Source organism: Heterodontus francisci, chromosome 26, assembly GCF_036365525.1.
Source record: "Heterodontus francisci isolate sHetFra1 chromosome 26, sHetFra1.hap1, whole genome shotgun sequence".
In the NCBI taxonomy this organism is placed as follows: Eukaryota; Metazoa; Chordata; class Chondrichthyes; order Heterodontiformes; family Heterodontidae; genus Heterodontus; species Heterodontus francisci.
Window position 1 is genome coordinate 69,981,410 of NC_090396.1, and position 22,066 is coordinate 70,003,475.

The 22,066-nt window shown below is 42.5% G+C and overlaps 1 protein-coding gene across 4 annotated transcripts in view; it reads left to right on the forward strand.

The window, feature by feature from the left end:
* Window positions 1-22,066, forward strand: part of tex2 (testis expressed 2) — a 172,361-nt gene that overhangs the window by 123,478 nt on the left and 26,817 nt on the right. For all 4 annotated transcript variants that reach the window (XM_068058513.1, XM_068058517.1, XM_068058514.1 and 1 more), the window contains 5 exons: window positions 4,129-4,329; window positions 6,263-6,611; window positions 10,713-10,957; window positions 11,532-11,678; window positions 19,629-19,728. In XM_068058513.1, the coding sequence (XP_067914614.1) occupies window positions 4,129-4,329; window positions 6,263-6,611; window positions 10,713-10,957; window positions 11,532-11,678; window positions 19,629-19,728 (1,042 nt within the window). The remainder of the gene's footprint in view (window positions 1-4,128; window positions 4,330-6,262; window positions 6,612-10,712; window positions 10,958-11,531; window positions 11,679-19,628; window positions 19,729-22,066) is intronic.

Sequence of the window (22,066 nt, forward strand, 5' to 3'; positions counted from 1 at the left end):
AAAACAAATCTGTTCATTTTAGCATGAACGCTGTGTAATATTTACAGCCTTCTTTGACAGGAGGGTGTGGAATCCTGATGAATACAGTAAAACCAGCAGTATAGTGCTTGACTTAAACTGGAAAAAAGTGGGTAAAAGGAACAATTGGTCCTTGGTACACTTTGATTATTAAACAACTTCAATTAAATTAAATATAATTTATACTCCGTTCAAATCATACTTGTGCTTCTTGCTTCAAAGTTACATTCTTTAAATATCTTTCTCAATTCCAAATAAACAAAACCCTAAGTGATATGGCTAGTATGAACAGAAAAAGCATTTGAAGAAATAAGAAATAAATCACAGTTGTAATGTATTTCTTATAAGATTTTGTTCTTACTCCAGGTATGTTCCCAGCCTTTTGAGGAGTAGTATTTTGACTTTAATTAATAGGTGAAGCCTTTTTATATAGATTAACACTTCATTAAGATGGTTAGTAGTATAGGTTTTGTGCTACAAAAGTAATTTTGCAAGTATTATAATTGGTTTGAATCTTAAGCAAACTGCCATAAATGTACCATCTTTTGATATGTTGAATTGAATTTTAAACCAAAGTACGCATGACAAAAAATGCAAGTGAATCAATACATGCACTATATTTCCTGTTAAAATTTAATGTAGATGAGATGTTGGCCAAACTTTACTGTAAAAATAACGGTGAAGCTATTATTTGCAAATCAAACTGCAACTTTAGGCAAGTACAGTTAATGCAAAAATCTGCAAGTTCCTGTCCTAGATGCGCCCCTGTCATAAGCTGGATGAAAATGGCATCTCGCCATCTGGCTCCCCATTCAAATGTATTGAACAGTGTGAAGTTCTTGTACTTATTTTGTAAATATGGACTAAACGTGCCCAAAAAAGTTAGGGCTTGTTCATTTCGGTCTAAGTAACCTTTTTAGCAGCATGATAAGTCTTACTGCCAAACGACCTCTTTGAAACTGAAAATGAATTTTATAAGTGTGCAGTCTCATTCCTGTTCTTGGAAATTTTTCTTAATTCTTAAAAACTTTGCCTCTTTTTCTCTCTCAATTCAACCTTTTTCTCCCCCGTTTATTTCACTTTCTGTACCTGATTTGACATTGAATTCACTATTCTAACTCGCACCTCCTGGTTCAGACTCTGTGATGTTCATTAACAATTCTTCAATCTGATTAATTAAGGAGATGCACAGTTACTTGATCTGTTTGCACAGGTCCCAGATGCCCTGTAGAAGGTGCCACGTAGTGTTGATCTCTCATTTGCAGCAACTTGCCACGCAAAAGCTCATGGAAGTTTAACAGGCAAGGGCAAGTCTAATGAACAGTGGTTGCTGTCCTTTCGCTGGTTACAGTATATTCTGGGCCAGTGAGATTATCTGACATGATTAGATACCCTGAATGCATTTTGTATTGATGTATTGAGACCTTTCATAGAAAGGAGAAGATGATGATCAAAAGTTTTCTGAAGGAAGGTAATACTTTTGAGTCATGATTAAGACTGCTGATTATATTTTTTAGTAAATTAAACTTACAATTCTGACCAACTTGCATTTTAAATTTTACTACACCTACTAAATATAAAATGTCCTGAAGCAATCAAAGAACAAAATTTTTAGATATACATGTGTTTTAGACTTGTCTTTTTAAAACTCAAATGCCTTGGTATTATAAGTCCAAGTTGGCAGCAAATTGTAGCAGCCCATTTTTATTTTCCTCCCAACCTCTTTCCACATGGAAAAAAATGACAATAGGTTATTGAAACAATCTAATATCGAACTGCAAAGATATTTTGTTAAAATTACAGCATGGCCAATATTTAAAATTCTTAGCCAGCTTTGTCATGGGTTCGGGCTGGCAACATAGTGTTATGAACACTGGACTTCGTAGCATGATTATCTTTTTAAAAACTGTGATTTTTAGAAGTTTAAGATGGAGTCAGAAGTCAGATGACCGCACATCAACTTTGTTTAAGAGGCAGGAATCTTGTTACCAGGACAACACAGAACTCATATCAAAGATCTTTATGAAAAGCAGAGACTGCAGGTGCATAAAACCTGAAGAACAACAGATTTTGCCCTTCCAGACTTTCAGATCGTAAACAACAAGTCAGTGACTCAGAATTCTACATGTGAATTGCCATTGCTAACACCTGGAAACAATGGAGAGTCCAGGTGACTCTGCTGTAACCAGACCTGCGGACTAGTGACTTTTGATTCCAGATAAATTCAACAGATTGTCAGAAGGCAAACAGGCTGTAAGGAAGGAGACCAACAGTGGCAACCTCAGAGGAAGGCTGTAAGGAAGACTGGAAGAAGACCAGCAGTGGCAGCCTCAAGGGAGAGAGAGGGAACACCTGCTCTCAGAAGATTGATACAGCGAAAAGCTGCAAAGACTTGTACCTGTTTTGAAAGTTGAGGCTTATGGAGAAGAAAAAGACCAGCAGGATCACCAGGGATCGCCTTATTCATGAAGGTCCAGGTCAAAAGTGCTCAGAAGAAGTGAGCAAAGAGGACCGTGTAACGTCTAAGTGTGCTCTTCAAGTGTTTTAATAAGTAAAGAAAATACCTTTCTCTGTAATTTGGGGTATCAGCTACTTGCAAAGTACTGTTTAGTTAATGGGAATTTCTTTTAGTTTATTTGTTATAATAAAAGTCTCAAAAGGTGAAATCTTATGTAATTCTTTAAAGGCTGCGTTTGCTGACAACACAACCACTAGGTGGTGCAGCACTGGCACATGCGCAAATGCAACCTCTTCCACTGAAACGTCACTGTCTGCGATTAAAGATGGCGCTGCTCAATTTATCACAAAAAACAAATTCAACCCGAAAATCCCCTCCAATGGCTACCATCGCTGCCACCATCCCACCTCCCAACAGTCCCCTGCTCCCGCCTACCATTGCGCTTCTCTTTGCCGCTCCCACCTGTGCCTGTCTTCTTGCCGCTGGCTCCCCGCTGCATTCCCTTAGCCACTGGCTCTGGTAGCTCGCTTCCTCCCACTCTCCGGCCACTTGCTCCAGACCTCACCACTGCTGCCCCCCTGTCTGTACTGCGCTCCGCACTTTTCTCCCCCCATCCCCCACTCTCCGGCCTCTTGCTCGCTCCCCCCACCCCTGTGCTCCAGGCTGCGCGCTTCCCTCTCGACCACTCCCAAATTCAATTGTTCCCCACTGCCCGAAGAAGCAAGACGGTCTGTGAGGGGTGACGGGACAACGTGGGTGCGAGTGACCAAGAGGAGGGAAGCGGCGCAGCCTGGAGCTAACGGCTGGGGGGGCGGGGGGGTTGTGGAGGCCGGGTGAGCAGCCGGAGAGTGGGATTGGGGGTGTGGGTGGGGGGGAAGCAGTGGCGAGGTCTGGAGCAAGCGGGTGAGGGGGAGAGCGGCCAGTGGTGGGAGCGAGTAGCTGAGGGAAGGCAGCAGTGTGGTGGGGAGCAAGCGGGGTGAAGCGGTGATTGAAGCAGGGATGGTGGGAGGGAGCGGTGTACCGTTCAGGTGAATGGAGACAGCAATTGAGGGGTGAGGATGTCATTGTGTGGTGATGTCATGTGTGCATTCATACCGGCAAGCTGGCAAATGTTTGCACACATTGATGATGTCTGCAATCATTCCGCGCATGCTCTGCATTGTCAGGAGCCACTTTGTTCCTTAAATTGGTTTTGCAAGTTCATATCTTGTGTTTTAACATTAATGGTCTCACTGAGGTCATAACAATAGCAAAGTACAAAGAAAAACTGTCTGGATTTGTATAATGTTACTGGAGTATTTATGTTTTCTGGCTATGTCAGAGGTTCAATAACAAAAGCTTTGCCATGCGTAATTGTAGATGTCAGTAGCGGAACATCTAATAGTTTGCAGCACGTGTTGAAGACCTAATGGTTGTTTTAGATTTTCTGTACACTGATCATACTGCTGCCTCTGGGTGCCTCAGTACAGCCATAGAGTGCAGAAGCCCCATTTATGTCATATATCCGCAAAACGTTTGTTTTTACTCTGTAGTAAATTAGATGCTTATGTCAGAATGTAGTTGATTGGAGGGAAATGCAAACAAAGTCACTGGTATATTTAAAGAAGTTGCATTCACGCAATCCTTTTATTCTACATTTTTCTTCTCTACAGGGCTGGATGAATGAAATTTACAATTATGATCCTGAAACCTACCATGCTACACTGACCCATTCTGTCTTCATTCGTCTTGAAGGAACTGTACTAAGGCTTTCAAAACCGAATAAAAATATTTCCCGAAGGGCTTCTTTCAGTGAGGCCAAGACGCCAGTCACGTACATCAGCCAGAAGATTTATGACCTATTGGACAGTAAGGTGAGTGAGTACCAGAAGACCTGTAAATGTACTGATTTGAGGATAATTAAATATAGTAGCATTATCGCTCTATTTCACAGATGGTCTAAGCTATATCTCAAACTTCAGAGTGTAAATATATGGACAATTAATGTGCAGTAAACTCAATACTTCACACGAGCAATAACTACTTAACTCACACAGCATGGTCCTGACACTGACTCTTTATAGGAAAACACATTTGATCAGTGAAAGGTGTGGACTTCATCTTTAGGTTGTTGAATTGGGTTGAACAATTGGCGTAGGAATTGGAGAGAAACTTCTGTGTAGATTCAGAAATTCGTGCATGGGTGATCAAGATGGATGTCTCTCAGAAGCCCTACAGCATTTATAAGATGCAACTAAATACCTGGATTCTGAGACTTGTATCCTTTCCCTGATATGCCGACAAACTGACAAATTTAATAGAGAGTGACTAAGAGGATAGAGAATGTAAGTTTCTCTCTGCTCTGCCTTTTTCCCCACATTTTAAAAGTAAAATCAGGGAAACCATTTGATACTTGGGAATAAGAAGTTGGGGAAGGAAGAGAGATGCTGTTGAAAGGGTAAATGAACCGAAAAAAGCACTTGCTGAAGAAGAAAGGGAAGAGAAATTGTTGGAACAGCAATGAGGTAAATAATCAAATCTACTATTTAGTGATGTTGGGGACATAAATTTTATCCAAGATGCCGGGAGAGCTCCCATGCTATTCTAATTAAACCCTGGCTCAGGTATAAAATTAAAACCCGACCTAGGCCTGACCCGACCACAGCCAACCTGACCCGAGCCCGAGTCCTTTAATTTTTTTTCGCGCCCGACCCAACACGAATATCCTTTCTCGTTCCGGCAGCAGGCTATTCCTGCAGCTGGAGTTATGGGGAATCATGGGTAAGCCTGATCCCGTGACTTCCTGGAAGCAGCACCGTCCAGCCTGACCCGACCCGAGCCCGAATGCTGGACTTGGAATTTCAACCTGACCCGAACCTGACAAGTACTTGGGTCTAGTTGGGTTCGGGTCAGGTAGCCAGGCTTTACTTCAAATAGGATTTTATGGAAGGCAGATGGGGCCTTAGTTTGACACCTCATATGAAAGCGGGAAAGAAAGGAAAGCCTGTGGGTCGGGAAGATTGATGCACACTCTGTTCAGATAGGAGGACAGAGTGGCCCTGTTCTGGAAAGAGTCCATTGTGAGGAGAGGCGAAATACAGACAGAAAAGCCTGCTACAGAGGGGGAGGGAACACAAATCGTGTGTAACCCCATTGATAGTGAGTAGAAGGAGTATAATGTGTATTTTTCATTTCCTCTTTTTAAAGGCATCTCCCATTCTGAAGCTCTAGCTACCTAATTCCTCCCTCCAGCCTAAGCTTAGTGTTCCTTTCCCGCATTCACTTCCCCATTTCTCTCACGCATGCTGTAGCACCTCATGTTTGCGTTCTGTGCCTATTCCTGACATCTTAAACTTACCCTGATACCCAACTTTGACATGTTGAATTCCATCTTACTTTTGCTCTGGCCTTTAAAAAGGGTAAAAGGTAGAAAGTAAGTGAACCAATAAAGGAGTAAGTGTGAGACACATATGGAGTGGGAGGCAATCAGACAATGGTAACAGCACAGAAGGTGCTAGGCTGCTTTTAACACGAAAGTCAGGGTCCTGTGACATGGGCAGCCAGCGGCAGGCTATGGCCGGCCGCCCAGAAGTCAAAATCTACACTCTGTTGTTTTATTGGGCGGTTATGCTTTCTGAGAAGTATTTCCTGACTGAGATTTTCTTCACCTTTTGTTTTGTCTTGATTTACGTTGCTAAACTTCAATGGAATAGTTATACTAATGTATTTGTGATAACAGAATACCATTTTTCAGGAACACTAAAATAAAAAATTGCAATGTAAAAGGGTAACCTTCATTTTTAACAGGTGCATTTAGTTCCAAAGGGTCTGGCTAGGAAAAGAGTATGGAATAAAAAGTACCCAATTTGCATTGAACTTGCCAGACAAGATGACTTTATGTCAAAGACCCAGACAGAGAAGGAAAATGTGGAGGAAAAGCTTCCTGCTGATAAAGTTGAAACTGCTCTTGAGGAACCAAGGAAATCTTCTGTGTCACAAGATTCTGCAAAGCTAATTTGCCAGAAGGATCAAGTTTTATATCTTTTTGGAAGGACTGGTAGAGAAAAGGAAGAATGGTTCAGGAGGTTAATTTCAGCCTCAAAATCGAAAGTTGATGCTAAACGACCAGCCAGTCTAGGAGCAGGTGGCATACCAGGTGAACCAATGTTTTCTTTGCTACTGAAATCACAATGGAAGGATAGTTTATTTATATATATATATATATATATGATGTAACATGTTTTATTGAAAATTTGTTGGAAAAGGCACACATTTAAAATCATGGAAATCTCAGCACTGGTGCAAGCCACTCAGCCTGTTGTGTCTGAGCTGGCATTGGTGACCTACTCTAATCCAAACTCCCTGCTTTTTCTCTATGCCCTCATTCCCTCTTGTATGTTGTGATTAAATTGGTTTCTGTAGCCACTTGTGATAATGTGTTCCATATTTCTAATAATATTTTACATGAAAATAGTTCTGTCCTCCCCCATTTGTGCTTCTGGTACTAATATTAAGTTAATTCACAGACGAGTGGAAGTAATCTTTTACTCTTCATCCTCCCAAACCTTTCCAGAATTTTGAATCCTTTTGTTAGATTCATGCTTAACCTTCATTATCACAGTGAATTCAGCCCTAGTTTTCCAAGTTTTTCATCATAATTGTATCCTATAAAGGCAACAGCTTAGTCAATGTGAATTGCACCTTTTCCATGGTTTCAATATCCTTTTTAAAACTACATGCATTATTCCAACTGTGGTCTAATCAGTGTCTCATAGATGCACCTTTTGGTATTCATTGGCTTGTATTGAAACCTGGAATCCTATCTGTCCTTTAGATTTTTCTGCCTGCATTCCTGTTTTTAAACATCTGTTTATCTCCATCCTTCAAATTCTGTTTCACCATTCAATTGCGAATTTTACTGTTCAGGATATTTTTTAATTCTCCTCTTAGTGTCAACATGTACGATTTTATATTAGCCAATATTGAACTGTATTTGACATGTATCTGCTTACTCCCCTAACCGATCTGTCCCCCTGCAATTTTCCAGTCTGTCTTTGTTTATCATGTTCCCTAATTCATTATACATTGTTAGTGGGTTAAATACCCTAACCCTAACCCTGATGATTGACTGAGCAAGCTTATGTCATGAGTAATTGATGGCGGACAGAGCAAAAGGTCCCAGCTTCAGTCTGTGGTGAGTTAGGTGGATTCAGCTAAGCTGAGAAGGGAACTATAATTATATTTATAATTCTGGGATTATAATGGGGAACTCATCAGGATTCCTGCTTCTGGCTGCTATCCAGTGAATTCTGCTAGAAGTGCATCTGTGTGCTAGTGGGCTAATGCATAGCAGATGCAGTATAATGTGGATAAATGTGAGGTTATCCACTTTGGTAGCAAAAACAGGAAGGCAGATTATTAGCTGAACGGCTATGAACTGAGAGTGGGGAATATGCAGCGAGACCTGGGTGTTCTCGTACACCAGTCGCTGAAGGTAAGCAAGTAGTTGCAATTGGCGGTAAAAAAGGCAAATGTTATGTTGGCCTTCATAGCGAGAGGATTCAAGTACAGGAGCAGGGATGTGTTGCTGCAATTATATAAGGCCTTGGTGAGGCCACACCTGCAATATTGTGTGCAGTTTTGGTCTCCTTGTCTGAGGAAGGATGTTCTTGCTATAGAGGGAGTGCAGCGAAGGTTTACCAGACTGATTCTTGGGATGGCGGGACTGACGTATGAGGAGAGATTGAGTCGGTTAGGATTATATTCGCTGGAGTTCAGAAGAGTGAGGGAGATCTCATAGAAACCTATACATTTCTAACAGGACTTGACAGGGTAGATGCAGGAAGGATGTTCCCGATGGTGGGGGAGTCCAGAACCAGGGGTCATAGTCTCAGGATTCGGCGTAAACCTTTCAGGACTGAGATGAGGAGAAATTTCTTCACCCAGAGAGTGGTGAGCCTGTGGAATTCGCTACCACAGAAAGCAGTTGAGGCAAAACATTGTATGTTTTCAAGTAGGAGTTAGATGTAGCTCTTGGGTCTAAAGGGCTCAAAGGGTATGGGGCGAAAGTGTGAACAGGTTACTGAGTTGGATGATCAGCCATGATCATAATGAATGGCGGAGCAGGCTCCAAGGGCTGGATGGCCTACTCTTGCTCCTATTTTCTATGTTTCTATGTGTGGATATTGGGTGAGGGTAGCATTGGACTCTATTCTAATGTCCCTAGGGTTGAATGACCTGCCTACACTCAAAATCAATGCTTACACATGAATAATAGCTACTTGAACAATGTATTACTGACCACAATAGAGCAACACAACAATTGTCAAAGTCTTTAGGACGAGAGGAGAAAATGGCACGAAGAAGTTGGTGAGGAAAAAAAGGGAGGTTCAAAAGACAACTTGGTAAATCTGTTAACAGAACACATGCACCAACTAATACACAGAATTATGTTTGGATTTACTTGCAAAGTTTTCAAATAGAGCAAGCTACCATGCTTTCCCTTGCTCATTTTGTTAAGTACTGTAGCTCTTGGAGTACAATACATACATTTCCCTCCAAATAAAATCCCAATAATGTGTATATACAAAAAACTCATTTGCAAAAGGCTTAGGAATGAATGAATCGATCTTAACTGAACTGTTGGATTTGTGGTGTAAAACTGGCATTATCAAGCATGTAGCATCTTACTTTAATAATGTAGTACAGAAAATGTCAAAGTGGAGCATAATAGTAGTGGCAGAAAAATATTTTAGAATTCTCATTCATCATACTTTGATTAAGTAGTCAATAAGTCCACACAATCCTGATACAATCCATCACCAAGGCCTCGCACATCTATCATTTAGGATGCAGTCTCTCATGAGCACCCAGTTGATGTTTTACTTAGGTATTGTCTTCCTTTTCAATATGAGGAATGGTAACTCAACTTTTAACTTTAGATTTGGTTATGCTGAGCCCCCAACTCCTCTTTGCTTCTTTTGAGCCATAACAAGCTATCCTTCAACACTAGAAAAGCTGCTGGGTATTCCTGCCCATCAAGTTTTATTTTTGGAACCTTTCCAAAGTCTCATTAACTTCATTGAATTGAAATCCACACCCCTATGCCCGGTGTTGCCATACTGGAATGTTTTCAGTTTCTTGGCTTCTTTGTATCTCTTGCAAGGGCACATCACATGACTGAATAATTTGACAGTTCCAAAGCAAGAATTGGGGCATTTTATACACCTATGTTTTCTCTCAATTTATGGGTCAGAGGGAGACTTCTTTAATTAGGAATAGGGGATTGTATTATACTTGAACATTTATTAAAAATTACAACATTGAAGTCATGAACTAAGTAAATATTACACTTTTATCCCTTTAACCATGTTCCAAGGACTTCACAAAAGCATAATCTTGCAATGATTGACATAGACCCAAAGAAGTAGATATTAGAGGGAGTGACTAAAAGCTTATCAAAAAGATATGTTTTAAGAAGGGTATTAAAGGAAGAGAAAGAGGTGGAGAGGCATAGAGGTTGAGGGAGGGAGTTCCAGAACTGAGGGTCTTGACAGCTGAAGACATGGCCACCAAAGATGGGGTGAATGGAATAAGGAAATGCATAGAAGAGCAAAGTTGAAGGAACGTAGAGTTCTTGGAAGGTTTAGGGCTGGAGGGAGTTAGAGAAGTTCGAAAGCAGCAAAGAAACTATGCTATTCAATTTTCATAAGTAAATGACTTGGTTCATTTTATTTCGAAGGATAGACCTTAGTTTAATAAAGTTGTGCACAAACACTCAATGTAAATTGTCAGTCACATTCTGTCCAGAGTACGTTAGAATTGCACCCTTTAAAAGCTTGTAATCCTGAGTGTACATATATTTAATATAATTGTGCAGTTTGTCATTCCCTTACTGTCAATGGATTTGTTCCATTAATATCCTGTCTTGAATCTCCACTTCTTTATATTACCTGTTCAGTTCATTAAATAACGCAGCAAAAAATTTCATTTGATATGAGCAGTAACATTTGCAGCAGATAATTGAAGATTCAGAATTTTGAACTTTCCAGTAATAGATTTAATAAGGAGCACACTTAAGATCAAATTTTGAAGTCTTGCTACTCCAACTATTTACTTCATTTTCCCCTTTCCTTCAGAGTACATTAGAACCCTCAGACATTTTAGAATTGATCTTTGAGGGTGGATGTAAAACTCTTAAGAATTTTTTTAGAGTAACTCGGTGTTTACATGGCTAATCAATTGTGCTTTATTTCAGGTTTTGTGCCATCACACAGTAGGAACAATAGCCAGTCGGGAATGTTGACACATAGTCGCAACAGCAGTAAGGGGAGTGTTGAAGAAATGTCCCAGTCCAAACAGAAAGATCTCACATCTGGTGTTCGCCAGAAAATGCTTCTAGACTATACTGTGTACATGGCAAAGTACATTCCTGAAGAAATCTCCAGTCCTAACTTAAGTCCTGTTCGCAGTGCAGAAAGTAGTCCCACTGCTAATAATAAGGTAAGAAAAAATAATTTTCTTCCAATCAAAAACACCTTTGTTATTTTTTTAAAAATTACTATTGTGAAACAACATTAAAGCAGGCCAGTTGAGCCTGCAGATATCATCATGAATGCTGTCAATGTTGCTTCTTGGTTGGCTCTAGGAAGGCTATGTGTGTAGGATGAGAAGCTGTTCAGTCTTTCCTTTATTTCCCCCACTCCCCACACTGACTTTTCCTCTCAAAATGATATGACCAGAACTGAATCTTCGATTTTAACTCTGGTTTCTAGTGGGGAGTCTAACAGTGTAATATTAGAATGATGTTCCGATGGGCTTGTGTTTGCATTTGTTTTGGCTATGTCTGATAATTCCAACTCATACTAGATATCAAAATGCTATACATTATCTTGGAAAAAGTGAAATAGTTCATGAATGTTATAGCAATTTTGATCAGATTTTTTTAATAATAAAACATTAGCCATGTTGTCACTCTGGTAGCTGTAATATTCTTGGTATTACAGTAACAGTGACTATTCATTGTTAACATTTTTTGAATTATTTAATAGTCTTGGTCATTTTCTTTGCATGTCAGTTGCCAAACAGTCCAATTGAGGACACAGAACAACAAGTGGCTTGGGTCAATGCATTGCTTGGGAGAGTCTTCTGGAACTTCTTGGGTGAAAAATACTGGTCAAACTTGGTGTCTCGAAAGATCCAGATGAAACTCAGCAAGATTAGGGTATGTGCTTAACATGTTCAGTCCATCGATATCAAAGTTTATCTGTATAACTTTGTTTGCCGGTAATATAATTTTCCGTGGCACAGATGCTTAGTTACATTTTCTTTATGCATAATTATAGAAATTAGAAAAGTTTGCATTTTCTCCAAGTCTTTATTTTATTTTTAGATATATTCTGTCCTTTAGATATCCTAAAATATTTAAGAATGCTTTTCACTAGTGGCTGCTCCTAAGTAGGTTTTATCTATGTGTGTTTGAAGAGTGTGTCTTGAGCTATTTGACCGTAAAGGGATGATAAATCTTGATTAATCCGCTCCTGGTTCCATTCTCTTATTTTTTTAACTGTTTGATCTTGATGGAAAGTTACACTAATGATGTAAATACCAACAAGGATTGGGTTTGTTTGAGAGAGGACTAGTGAGAAAAGGTGAGGTGGAGGGATCAGTTATTATGAAATATATACTGAGGCCTCATTGTACCAGACTTTGGCTGACTGAAACTCCTGATTTACTGAAGTATTCCCAACTCCAATGACTTGCCTTCCAGCAATACACTTTTGTTTTGCTGAGTGCGTAATATCATTTAGGTTCAGTTGTTTGAATATCATGAGCCTTGGGAGCTTGTTTTCAGGATTGCTCCCTGGATGCAGATTGGATTTGTCCTGCTTTTTTGTGAATAGGACACACCTGGGCAATTTTCCACATTGCCGGATAGGTGCCAGTGTGGTAATTGTACTGGAACGGCTTGGCTAGAGGCGTGGCTTGTTTTGGAACACAACTCTTCAGTACTACAGCCGGGATGTTGTCCGGACCCATAGCCTTTGCAGTATCCAGTGTCTTTAGCCGTGAATTGGCTGAAGACTGGCGTTTGTGATGCTCGGGACCTCAGGAGAAGGCTGAGATGGATCATCCACTCAGCAGTTCTGGCTGAAGATGGTTGTGAATGCTTCAGCCTTTTCTTTTGCAATGATGTGCTGGGCTCCTCCATCAATGAGAATGGGGATATTTGTGGAGCCTCCTCCTGTTAGTTGTTTAATTGTCCACCACTATTCACAACTGGATGTGGCAGGACTACAGAGCTTAGATCTGATCTGTTGGTTGTGGGATCACTTAGCTCTGTCTATTGCAGTCTGCTTCTGCTGTTTGGCATGCAAGTAGTCCTGTGTTGTAGTATCACCCAGGTTGACACCTCATTTTAGGTAAATTTAAGTTGTGACACTTATTATCTATCTTTTGTTCTGCCACCTCTTTTGTAAATGCATGACTTTTTAAAAGCAGTAAATTGCTTCTCACGCCTTTTTAAAAAACTGTTAGTTTTACTTTGGTAAGCTTTTTACAAACTGTTTTTCTTCGCCATTTTATTAAAAGTTTATCCGCAATTAACTAAGTTTAATTGCAAATTTAAAGACTACGCACTCCTCACAGTCCTGGCTGAATTTGTAGGCATCTTTTATCCTCCTGTCAGTTTGATTCTCATAAATACTGTGACTGCAAGAGCAGGTCAAAGGCTGGGGAATTCTCACCATCTGACTTCCCAAAGCCTGTCCACCATCCACAAGTTACAGGTCAGAAATATGATGGAATACTCCCCACTTAGCTGAATGCATACTGTTCCAACAACACTCAAGAATTTTGACACCATCCAGGACCGGTAGCCTGCTTGATTAGCACCCCATTCACCATCTTAAGCATTCACTCTCTCCATCACCAACAGTGTGTAAAAGAAAAGAAAGACTTGCATTTATATAGCACCTTTCATGACCATTGGACTTACAAGAATGTCAGCTGTGGCTCAGTTGGTAACATTCTCGCCTCAGTCACAAGGTTCCAGGTTCAAGTCCCACTGCAGGGGGAATCCAGGGTCCCACTGAAGGAGTGCTGCATTGGAGTGTCAGCTATGATTTTTGCGCTCTGAAGTGGGACTTGAACCTGGAACCTTGTGACTGAGCCACAGCTAACATTCTTGTATCATCTACAAGATGCACTGCAGCAACTTGCTAAGGCTCCTTTGACAGCATCTTTCAAACCTGTGACCTCTACCAATCTAGAAGAACAAAGGCAGCAGGCACAAGGGAACACCACCATCTACATGTTTCCCTCCAAGTCGCACACCATCCTGACTTACATCTGTATCGTAATTCCTTCACTGACACGGTCAAAAACCTGGAATTCCCTAACAGCACTGAGAGAGTACCTACGCCACATGGACTGCAGCAGTTCAAGAAGGAGACTCACCACCACCTTCTCGAGAGCAATTAGGGATGGGCAACAAATGCTGGCCTCGCCAACTATGTTCACATCCCATTGTTATGACTGAGGCGGGAAGAGTGCACTGTTTATTCTAGTCCCACTTCTGTACAGGTCACAACATATATTTTAAACTTTCCCACTTACTAACACAGTCAATCATATACTCTATTTTTCCCAGAAAAGAATATACTAACCAGGTTTCTTTAATAAACAACAAAATTATCAGTTTATTATAGAACAGGGTTGTCCAACAGACAGCCAATAGGCCAGGATCCGACCCGCCAAAGGTGTCCATCCGGCCTGCAGCCGTTCTTTATCCTCGCCAACGCTCCATGACTGGAGATGGGAAATTTCCCTTTGTCTTCCTGCAGAGTGGCCTTTTTAAAAACACCGCACTGAGTTTCACAGCTGACAGCTGCTGAAGCAGGAACGCGCTTCCCAACATCGGGCAGATTCAGGGTTTTCTGACTTTTTTGAAAAGACTGCCGGAAAACACCCAATCTGTCCAATGTTGAGAAGCCCGTTCCTGCTTCGGCAGCTGTCAGCTGTGAAACTCAGAGCGATGTTTTTAAACAAACTGACAAACCACAAAGCTGCTATGCTGAGCGCTCCCGCTCAGTGCAACTGTCAATGAGAGGAGTGGGGGGGGGGGGGGGGGGGGGTGTGGTGGGAGTGGTGGTGGTGCGCGGGCCGGGAGAGAAGGGAAAACAAAGAAGGAGAGAGAGGGGACAGAGCGAGAGGGGGGGGGGGGGGGCGGTGGGGGGAGACAGTGAGAGAGAGGTTGGTGGGGGGAGACAGAGCGAGAGAGAGAGGGGGAGGAGACAGAGCGAGAGAGAGAGGGGGAGGAGACAGAGCGAGAGAGAGAGGGGGAGGAGACAGAGCGAGAGAGAGAGGGGGAGGAGACAGAGCGAGAGAGAGAGGGGGAGGAGACAGAGCGAGAGAGAGAGGGGGAGGAGACAGAGCGAGAGAGAGAGGGGGAGGAGACAGAGCGAGAGAGAGAGGGGGAGGAGACAGAGCGAGAGAGAGAGGGGGAGGAGACAGAGCGAGAGAGAGAGGGGGAGGAGACAGAGCGAGAGAGAGAGGGGGAGGAGACAGAGCGAGAGAGAGAGGGGGAGGAGACAGAGCGAGAGAGAGAGGGGGAGGAGACAGAGCGAGAGAGAGAGGGGGAGGAGACAGAGCGAGAGAGAGAGGGGGAGGAGACAGAGCGAGAGAGAGAGGGGGAGGAGACAGAGCGAGAGAGAGAGGGGGAGGAGACAGAGCGAGAGAGAGAGGGGGAGGAGACAGAGCGAGAGAGAGAGGGGGAGGAGACAGAGCGAGAGAGAGAGGGGGAGGAGACAGAGCGAGAGAGAGAGGGGGAGGAGACAGAGCGAGAGAGAGAGGGGGAGGAGACAGAGCGAGAGAGAGAGGGGGAGGAGACAGAGCGAGAGAGAGAGGGGGAGGAGACAGAGCGAGAGAGAGAGGGGGAGGAGACAGAGCGAGAGAGAGAGGGGGAGGAGACAGAGCGAGAGAGAGAGGGGGGGGAGACAGAGCGAGAGAGAGAGGGGGGGGAGACAGAGCGAGAGAGAGAGGGGGGGGGGGAAGACAGAGCGAGAGAGAGAGAGGGGGGTGGTGGGGGAGACAGACAGATCCCGTTTGATGTCACCATAGACAAGGAAGTGGACAAAAGGCCGTCAAAAGCAAACAGTACATTCTACCAACGTGTGTGAAGCAACCACAGCCTCAGAGCACAGACCAAACTTAAAGTGTACAAAGCCATAGTCCTCACCACCCTTCTGTATGTCACCGAGTCATGGGTCCTATACCGCTGTCATGTACGCCTTCCATAGCACTTCCATCAGCGCTGCCTCCGCAGCATCCTCCAGATCCACTGGCAGGACCACATCTCAAACATTGAAGTCCTGGAAACAGCTAACATCACCAGCATCGAGGCCAGCCTCCTGCAAAGCTAACTGCGTTGGGTGGGTCACGTTGCCCGGATGGATGACAATTGCCTGCCCAAGATCGTGTTGTATGGAGAGCTGACCATGGGTAAAAGGAACAGAGGGGCCCCATGCAAATGTTTCAAGGACTCCCTGAAGAAGTCCCTCTCTGTGTGCCACATCAACCATCGCCAGTGAGAAACCTAGGCCATAGATCGTGATGCCTGGAGATGCTACGTCAGGAGGGCTACAGACACCGTTGAGACTAAGTGAAGAACCAGCATGAAAGAGAAAAGGAGGAGAAGGAGAGATCCAATTGTCCCCAACAGCGACTACATCTTCACTTGTACCCACTGTGGGAGAATCTGCCGGTCACGGATAAGCCTGGCTAGCCACCAGCGGGCCTGCAACCGATGACTAGAACCTTCCCAAAATCTTTGTCTGCGAAGAAATGTCAAGAGAACCTCTTGACCTTTTGTTGTAGGGAAAGTAACTTGAAAATAATACTTTGTATAGCTTTGAGGAATGGAACTTTTTAGTTTAGTTTAGAGATACAGCACTGAAACAGGCCCTTCGGCCCACCGAGTCTGTGCCGACCATCAACCACCCACCTATACTAATCCTACACTAAGCCCATATCCCTACCACATCCCCACCTGTCCCTATATTTCCCTACCACCTACCTATACTAGGGGCAATTTATAATGGCCAATTAACCTATCAACCTGCAAGTCTTTGGCATGTGGGAGGAAACCGGAGCACCCGGAGGAAACCCACGCAGACACAGGGAGAACTTGCAAACTCCACACAGGCAGTACCCAGAATTGAACCCGGGTCGCTGGAGCTGTGAGGCTGCGGTGCTAACCACTGAGCCACTGTGCCGCCCTTGAGCCACTGTGCCGCCCTACTGTTTTTACCTTATTTAAAATATTCTAACCAGGCACTGGTATTAAATCATTCATAACTCCAACTAAAAATTTCAACCCTGTACCACTGAGAATATTGTATTTCAACCTCAGGTCCACTCTCCTATGCACTAGAGTGATGTAATGACTTTACACAGCAGCCATCTTAAGTGCTCTCATAATTGCCTGCTTCTGCTAAAATATGTGCTTTGAATGTAACTTAAAATTTCCCCTCTGGCAGTAACCAGATTTAATCTGAGCAGCCTGAGTCCACTTCCTAGTTGATGTGAATTCATAGCAGAAATGTACTTATAATTTAATTATTTTTACAGCCTTGCTCATAGATCATAAGTGTAGCTGATATTGAAAATATCACATTGGTGAGCAGCAGGGAATACATTTCCAGGGTTAGGATTAAGGCACAATGTTGAGGGGTGAAATGGGCTTGACTGAAAAAGCCTAACTAGTTCACAAAGGTAGTTTTGGGATTGAAGTTGGCTGGTAATATAAGAGAATTTATTCCTCCTTCTCCCATCATCAGTCAATAGAAAATTTAGCACAGATGTATTATAATTTATTATATGCATGATATAGTTATTAAATTAATCTTATATTTTTCATTCACTAGTTTTGAATTTTGTGGCTTAAAAATAACAGTGAAGCTAGCAGCGCCCATTGTTATTGAAGAGTAAATCAGACAATAACTTCCGGCGATTGCACATGTTAACTGTGGACATTAAGAAGTTGCTGTTTGAGTTACCCTGCTTCCTCAGTATCGCGCTGAGACTCGGCATTCAATTATATAGAAGGGCATGAAGTTAGGGTACTTGTGTGATAGATGGCCACTAAACATGCCAGAAAACGTTAGGGCTTATCCATTTCAAGTGTAAATGAATTTTTAACAGCATGCTAAGTATGAATTACTTTCAAAAAAATTCTCTCTAGCACTGAACATTAACTTGTACTGGTGTGAGTTCTCATTCCTTTAGGCCAGTCAGTTTAACCTCGATGGTAGGAAAGCTTTTGGAAACGATAATTCGGGACAAAATTAATAGTCACTTGGACAAATATGGATTAACTAAGGAAATCCAGCAACCCAGATTTGTTCAGGGCAAATCATGTTTAACTAATTTGCTTGAGTTTTTTTGAAGAGGTAACAAAGATGGTTGATGAGGGTAATGTGGTTGATGTGGTGTGGATAGACTTCCAAAACACATTTGATAAAGTGCCACATGTCAGCAAAGTTAAAGCCCATGGAATAAAAGGAATAGTAGCACCATGGATACAAAATTGGCTGACTGACAGGAAACAGACTGGTTGTGAACACTTTTTTTGGACTGGGGAAAGGCATATAGCGGGGTTCCCAGGAGTCAATGTTCAGACCCCTGCTTTTCTTGAAAGGGATTAGTGACCTGGACTTGGGTGTACAGGACACAATTTAAAAATTTGTGGATGGCACAAAACTTGGAAGTATTGTGAACTGTGAGGAGGATAGTGATAAACTTCCAGAGGACATAGATGGGCTGGTGGAATGTGTGGACAAGTGGCAGAAGAAATTTAATGCAGAGAAATGTGAAGTAATTCATTTTGGTAGGAAGAACAAGGAGAGGCTATACAAAATTAAAGGGTACAAATTTAAATGGGGTTCCGGAGCTGAGGAACCTGGGGCTATATGTGCACAACTCTTTGAAGATGGCAAGGCAGGTTGAGAAAGTGGTTAATAAAGCATACAGGATGCTGGGCTTTATAAATAGGGACATAGGGGACAAAAACAAGCAAGTTATGATAAACCTGTATAAAACACTGGTTCGGCCTCAACTGGTTTTTGCGTCCAGTTCTGGGCACCACACTTTAGGAAGGATGTGATGGCAGTAGATGGAGTGCAGGAAAGATTCCTGATAATAGTTTCAGGGATGAGGGACTTCAGTTACGTGGATAGGTTGGAGAAGCTGGGGCTGTTCTCCTTGGAGAAGAGAAGATTAAGAGGAGATTTGATAGAGGTGTTCAAAATCATGAGTCTGGATAGAGTAGATAAAGGAGAAACTGTCCCCATAGGCGAAAGAATCCAGAACCAGAAAACACTGATTTAAGGTGATAGGCAAAAGAAGCAACACGCCATGAGGAAAGATTTTTTTTGTGCAGCATGTGCTTAGGATCTGGAATGTGTGATGAAGGCAGATTCAATCAAGGCCTTCAAAAGAGAATTAGATAATTATCTGAAAAGAAAACATTTTCAGGGCTACGGGGAAAAGGTGGGGGAGTGGGACTCCTTCTGTGCTGTCACTGTTATATTAATCTATGATTGTAGAAGCTCAGCACCATTCAAGACAAAGCAGCTCACTTGATCACCCCATTTACCACCTTAAACATTCACTCCCTCCATCACCGGCACACAGCGGCAGCAGCGTGTATATCTACAAGATGCACTACAACTCGCCAAGGCTATTTCCAAACTCACGACCTACCACCTAGAAGGACAAGGGCAGCAGACATGTGAACACCACCACCTGCAAGTTCTGCTTGAAGTCGCACACCATCCTGACTTGGAACAATATTGCCGTTCCTTCGCTGTCACTGGGTCAAAAACCTGAAACTCCCTTCCTAATAGCACTGTTGGTGTACCTACACCACATGGACTGCAACAGTTCAAGAAGGCAGCTCACCACCACCTTGTAAAGGGCAATTAGGGATGGGCAACAAATGCTGTCCTTGCTGGTGACTCTTACATCCCAAGAACAAATAAAAAAAAAAAGTTGAAAAGAGCAACAGTTTCTCAGGGATGTGGGGGGTAGGTGATTAGTTTCATGTTTATATCTAAACTATAGAGCTTCTCAAAATTTGACTACATCTTCACATGTTTAATGTATACTATTTCAGCTGCCTTATTTTATGAATGAGCTGACCTTGACAGAACTCGATATGGGAACTACTATGCCAAGAATATATCAAGCTTCAAAACCTTCAGTTAATCACCAAGGTAAGCACAGTTAGAATTCGTCATGGGCTTTAATGTCAGATATTCTAGATTCAAAGTTGCACTGCAGTACTGCATTGTTGTAGATCCAGAAATCAGTGATAGATTGTAATCAAAGTATTTCAAATACATTAGTGATCTGCTTTGCCATCAAAATTGAGTTCTTCTATCTTTGTTCATATCTTAGTTTTCATCATATTGTAAATATCGTAGAGAAAAACATTAAAAATTTATTGCACAAAGCAGTGTTGCATCAACACATTGCACCACGTAGTGGGCTATGGTCTTAAATATATGTTGGTTCCACCCCCTCCTCCCATCAAAACACTAGTTCCTAGCCTGATGTACTGAGGCACAGTCACAATCCATTCCTAAAAGTGGACGAGTATTTCAAGCTCTGTTGCATTTCTGGTGGTCAATTTCGGAGCTCTGACTGAAGATGCCAAGTGTGCCAAGGAGATAAGAGCTAGGATTACAGTGTGAAAAGTTGTATTTAGTGAAGGAAGTGGATATTAACTAGAGAATATAAATAGGGAACTGAAGGAAAGATTAATGAAGACAAAAACAAGAAATGCTGGAATCACTCAGCAGGTCTGGCAGCATCTGTGGAAAGAGAAGCAGAGTTAACGTTTCGGGTCAGTGACCCCTCTTCGGAACTGACAAATATTAGAAAAGTCACAGATTATAAACAAGTGAGGTGGGGGTGGGGCAAGAGATAACAAAGGAGAAGGTGCAGATTGGACCAGACCACATAGCTGACCAAAAGGTCACGGAGAACAGGCAAACAATATGTTAATGGTGTGTTGAAAGACAAAGCATTAGTACAGATTAGGTGTGAATACACTGAATATTGAACAGCAGCAAGTGCAAACCTGAAGAAAAAAAACAGTGGGTAAGCAAACTGAGCAAACTAAGATGAAATGAAATAAATGCAAAAAAAGATTGTAAAAAATGTAAAAAGGAAGAAAAAATAACTAAAAATGAAAGTAAAATGGAGGGCTGTCATGCTCTGAAATTATTGAACTCAATGTTCAGTCCGGCAGGCTGTAGTGTGCCTAATCGGTAGATGAGATGCTGTTCCTCGAGCTTGCATTGATGTTCACTGGAACACTGCAGCAATCCCAGGACAGAGATGAGAGCATGAGAGAGTGTTGAAATGGCAAGCAACCGGAAGCTCAGGGTCCTGCTTGCGGACTGAGCTGAGATGTTCCGCAAAGCGGTCACCCAGTCTGCGCTTGGTCTACCCAATGTAGAGGAGACCACACTGTGAGCAGCAAATACAGTATACTACATTGAAAGAAGTACAAGTAAATCGCTGCTTCACCTGAAAGGAGTGTTTGGGGCCTGGGATAGTGAGGAGAGAGGAGGTAAATGGGCAGGTATTACACCTCCTGCGATTGCAGGGGAAGGTGCCCTGGGACGGGGACGAGGTGGTGGGGGTAATGGAGGAGTGGACCAGGGTGTCGCGGAGGGAACGATCCCTTCGGAATGCTGACAGGGGAAGGGAGGGGAAGATGCGACTGGTAGTGGCATCACGCTGGAGGTGGCGAAAATGGCGGAGGATGATCCTTTGGATATGGAGGCTGGTGGGATGAAAAGTGAGGACAAGGGGAACCCTGTCACGGTTCTGGGAGCGAGGGGAAGGGGTGAGGGTAGAGGTGCGGGGAATGGGTCGGACACGGTTGAGATTAATGAAGAGTTTGATATGGAATCTGGTACTGGAGCACATATACTGAGGAGAGAGTAGGTCAGGCTTCTAGAGAGCTTTGAGATATGGGTTTGGAGATGCATGAAGAAAGTAAAGTGCATAGACAGGAAAAGTAATGTGTTGGCAATGATGCAAACAAGAATGTTGCATATTAGAAACAAACACATTAATTGATTTGGGGATGTATGGACAGGATGGGGTGTTAAAAGATGTTGGTAGTGTGCAAAAAGAGGATGCTTCTGGATTACTTGAAGAATGGGAGATCGTGTGGAGAGTTGAAGAGCAAAGTACAAGCCAAATTGGTTTGTAAAAGGTGAAAATTGAGCTGGAATCTGCTTTACACGGACCATCAATGATTGGAAGAGGCCTGGAAAAAGGTACCTTGCTCAACTGATTAGCTGAGATGAGGGTGTGGCATTTTGAGAAGCTACTTAAAGAGGTATTAAAAAAAACTCTCAAATCTAGGAAACAAGAAATGGAACACCTAAAACCATTTTTTTTTTCCCTGCTTGTAACTGTACAGTGCCTGTAGTAGGAGACTTTACATCTGCTGGAGTGAGAACTGCGATTACTTTGATATCAGGCAGTTAGCTCATCAGCATTATTGAAACTTCTGTTGATGTGTTTGAATTT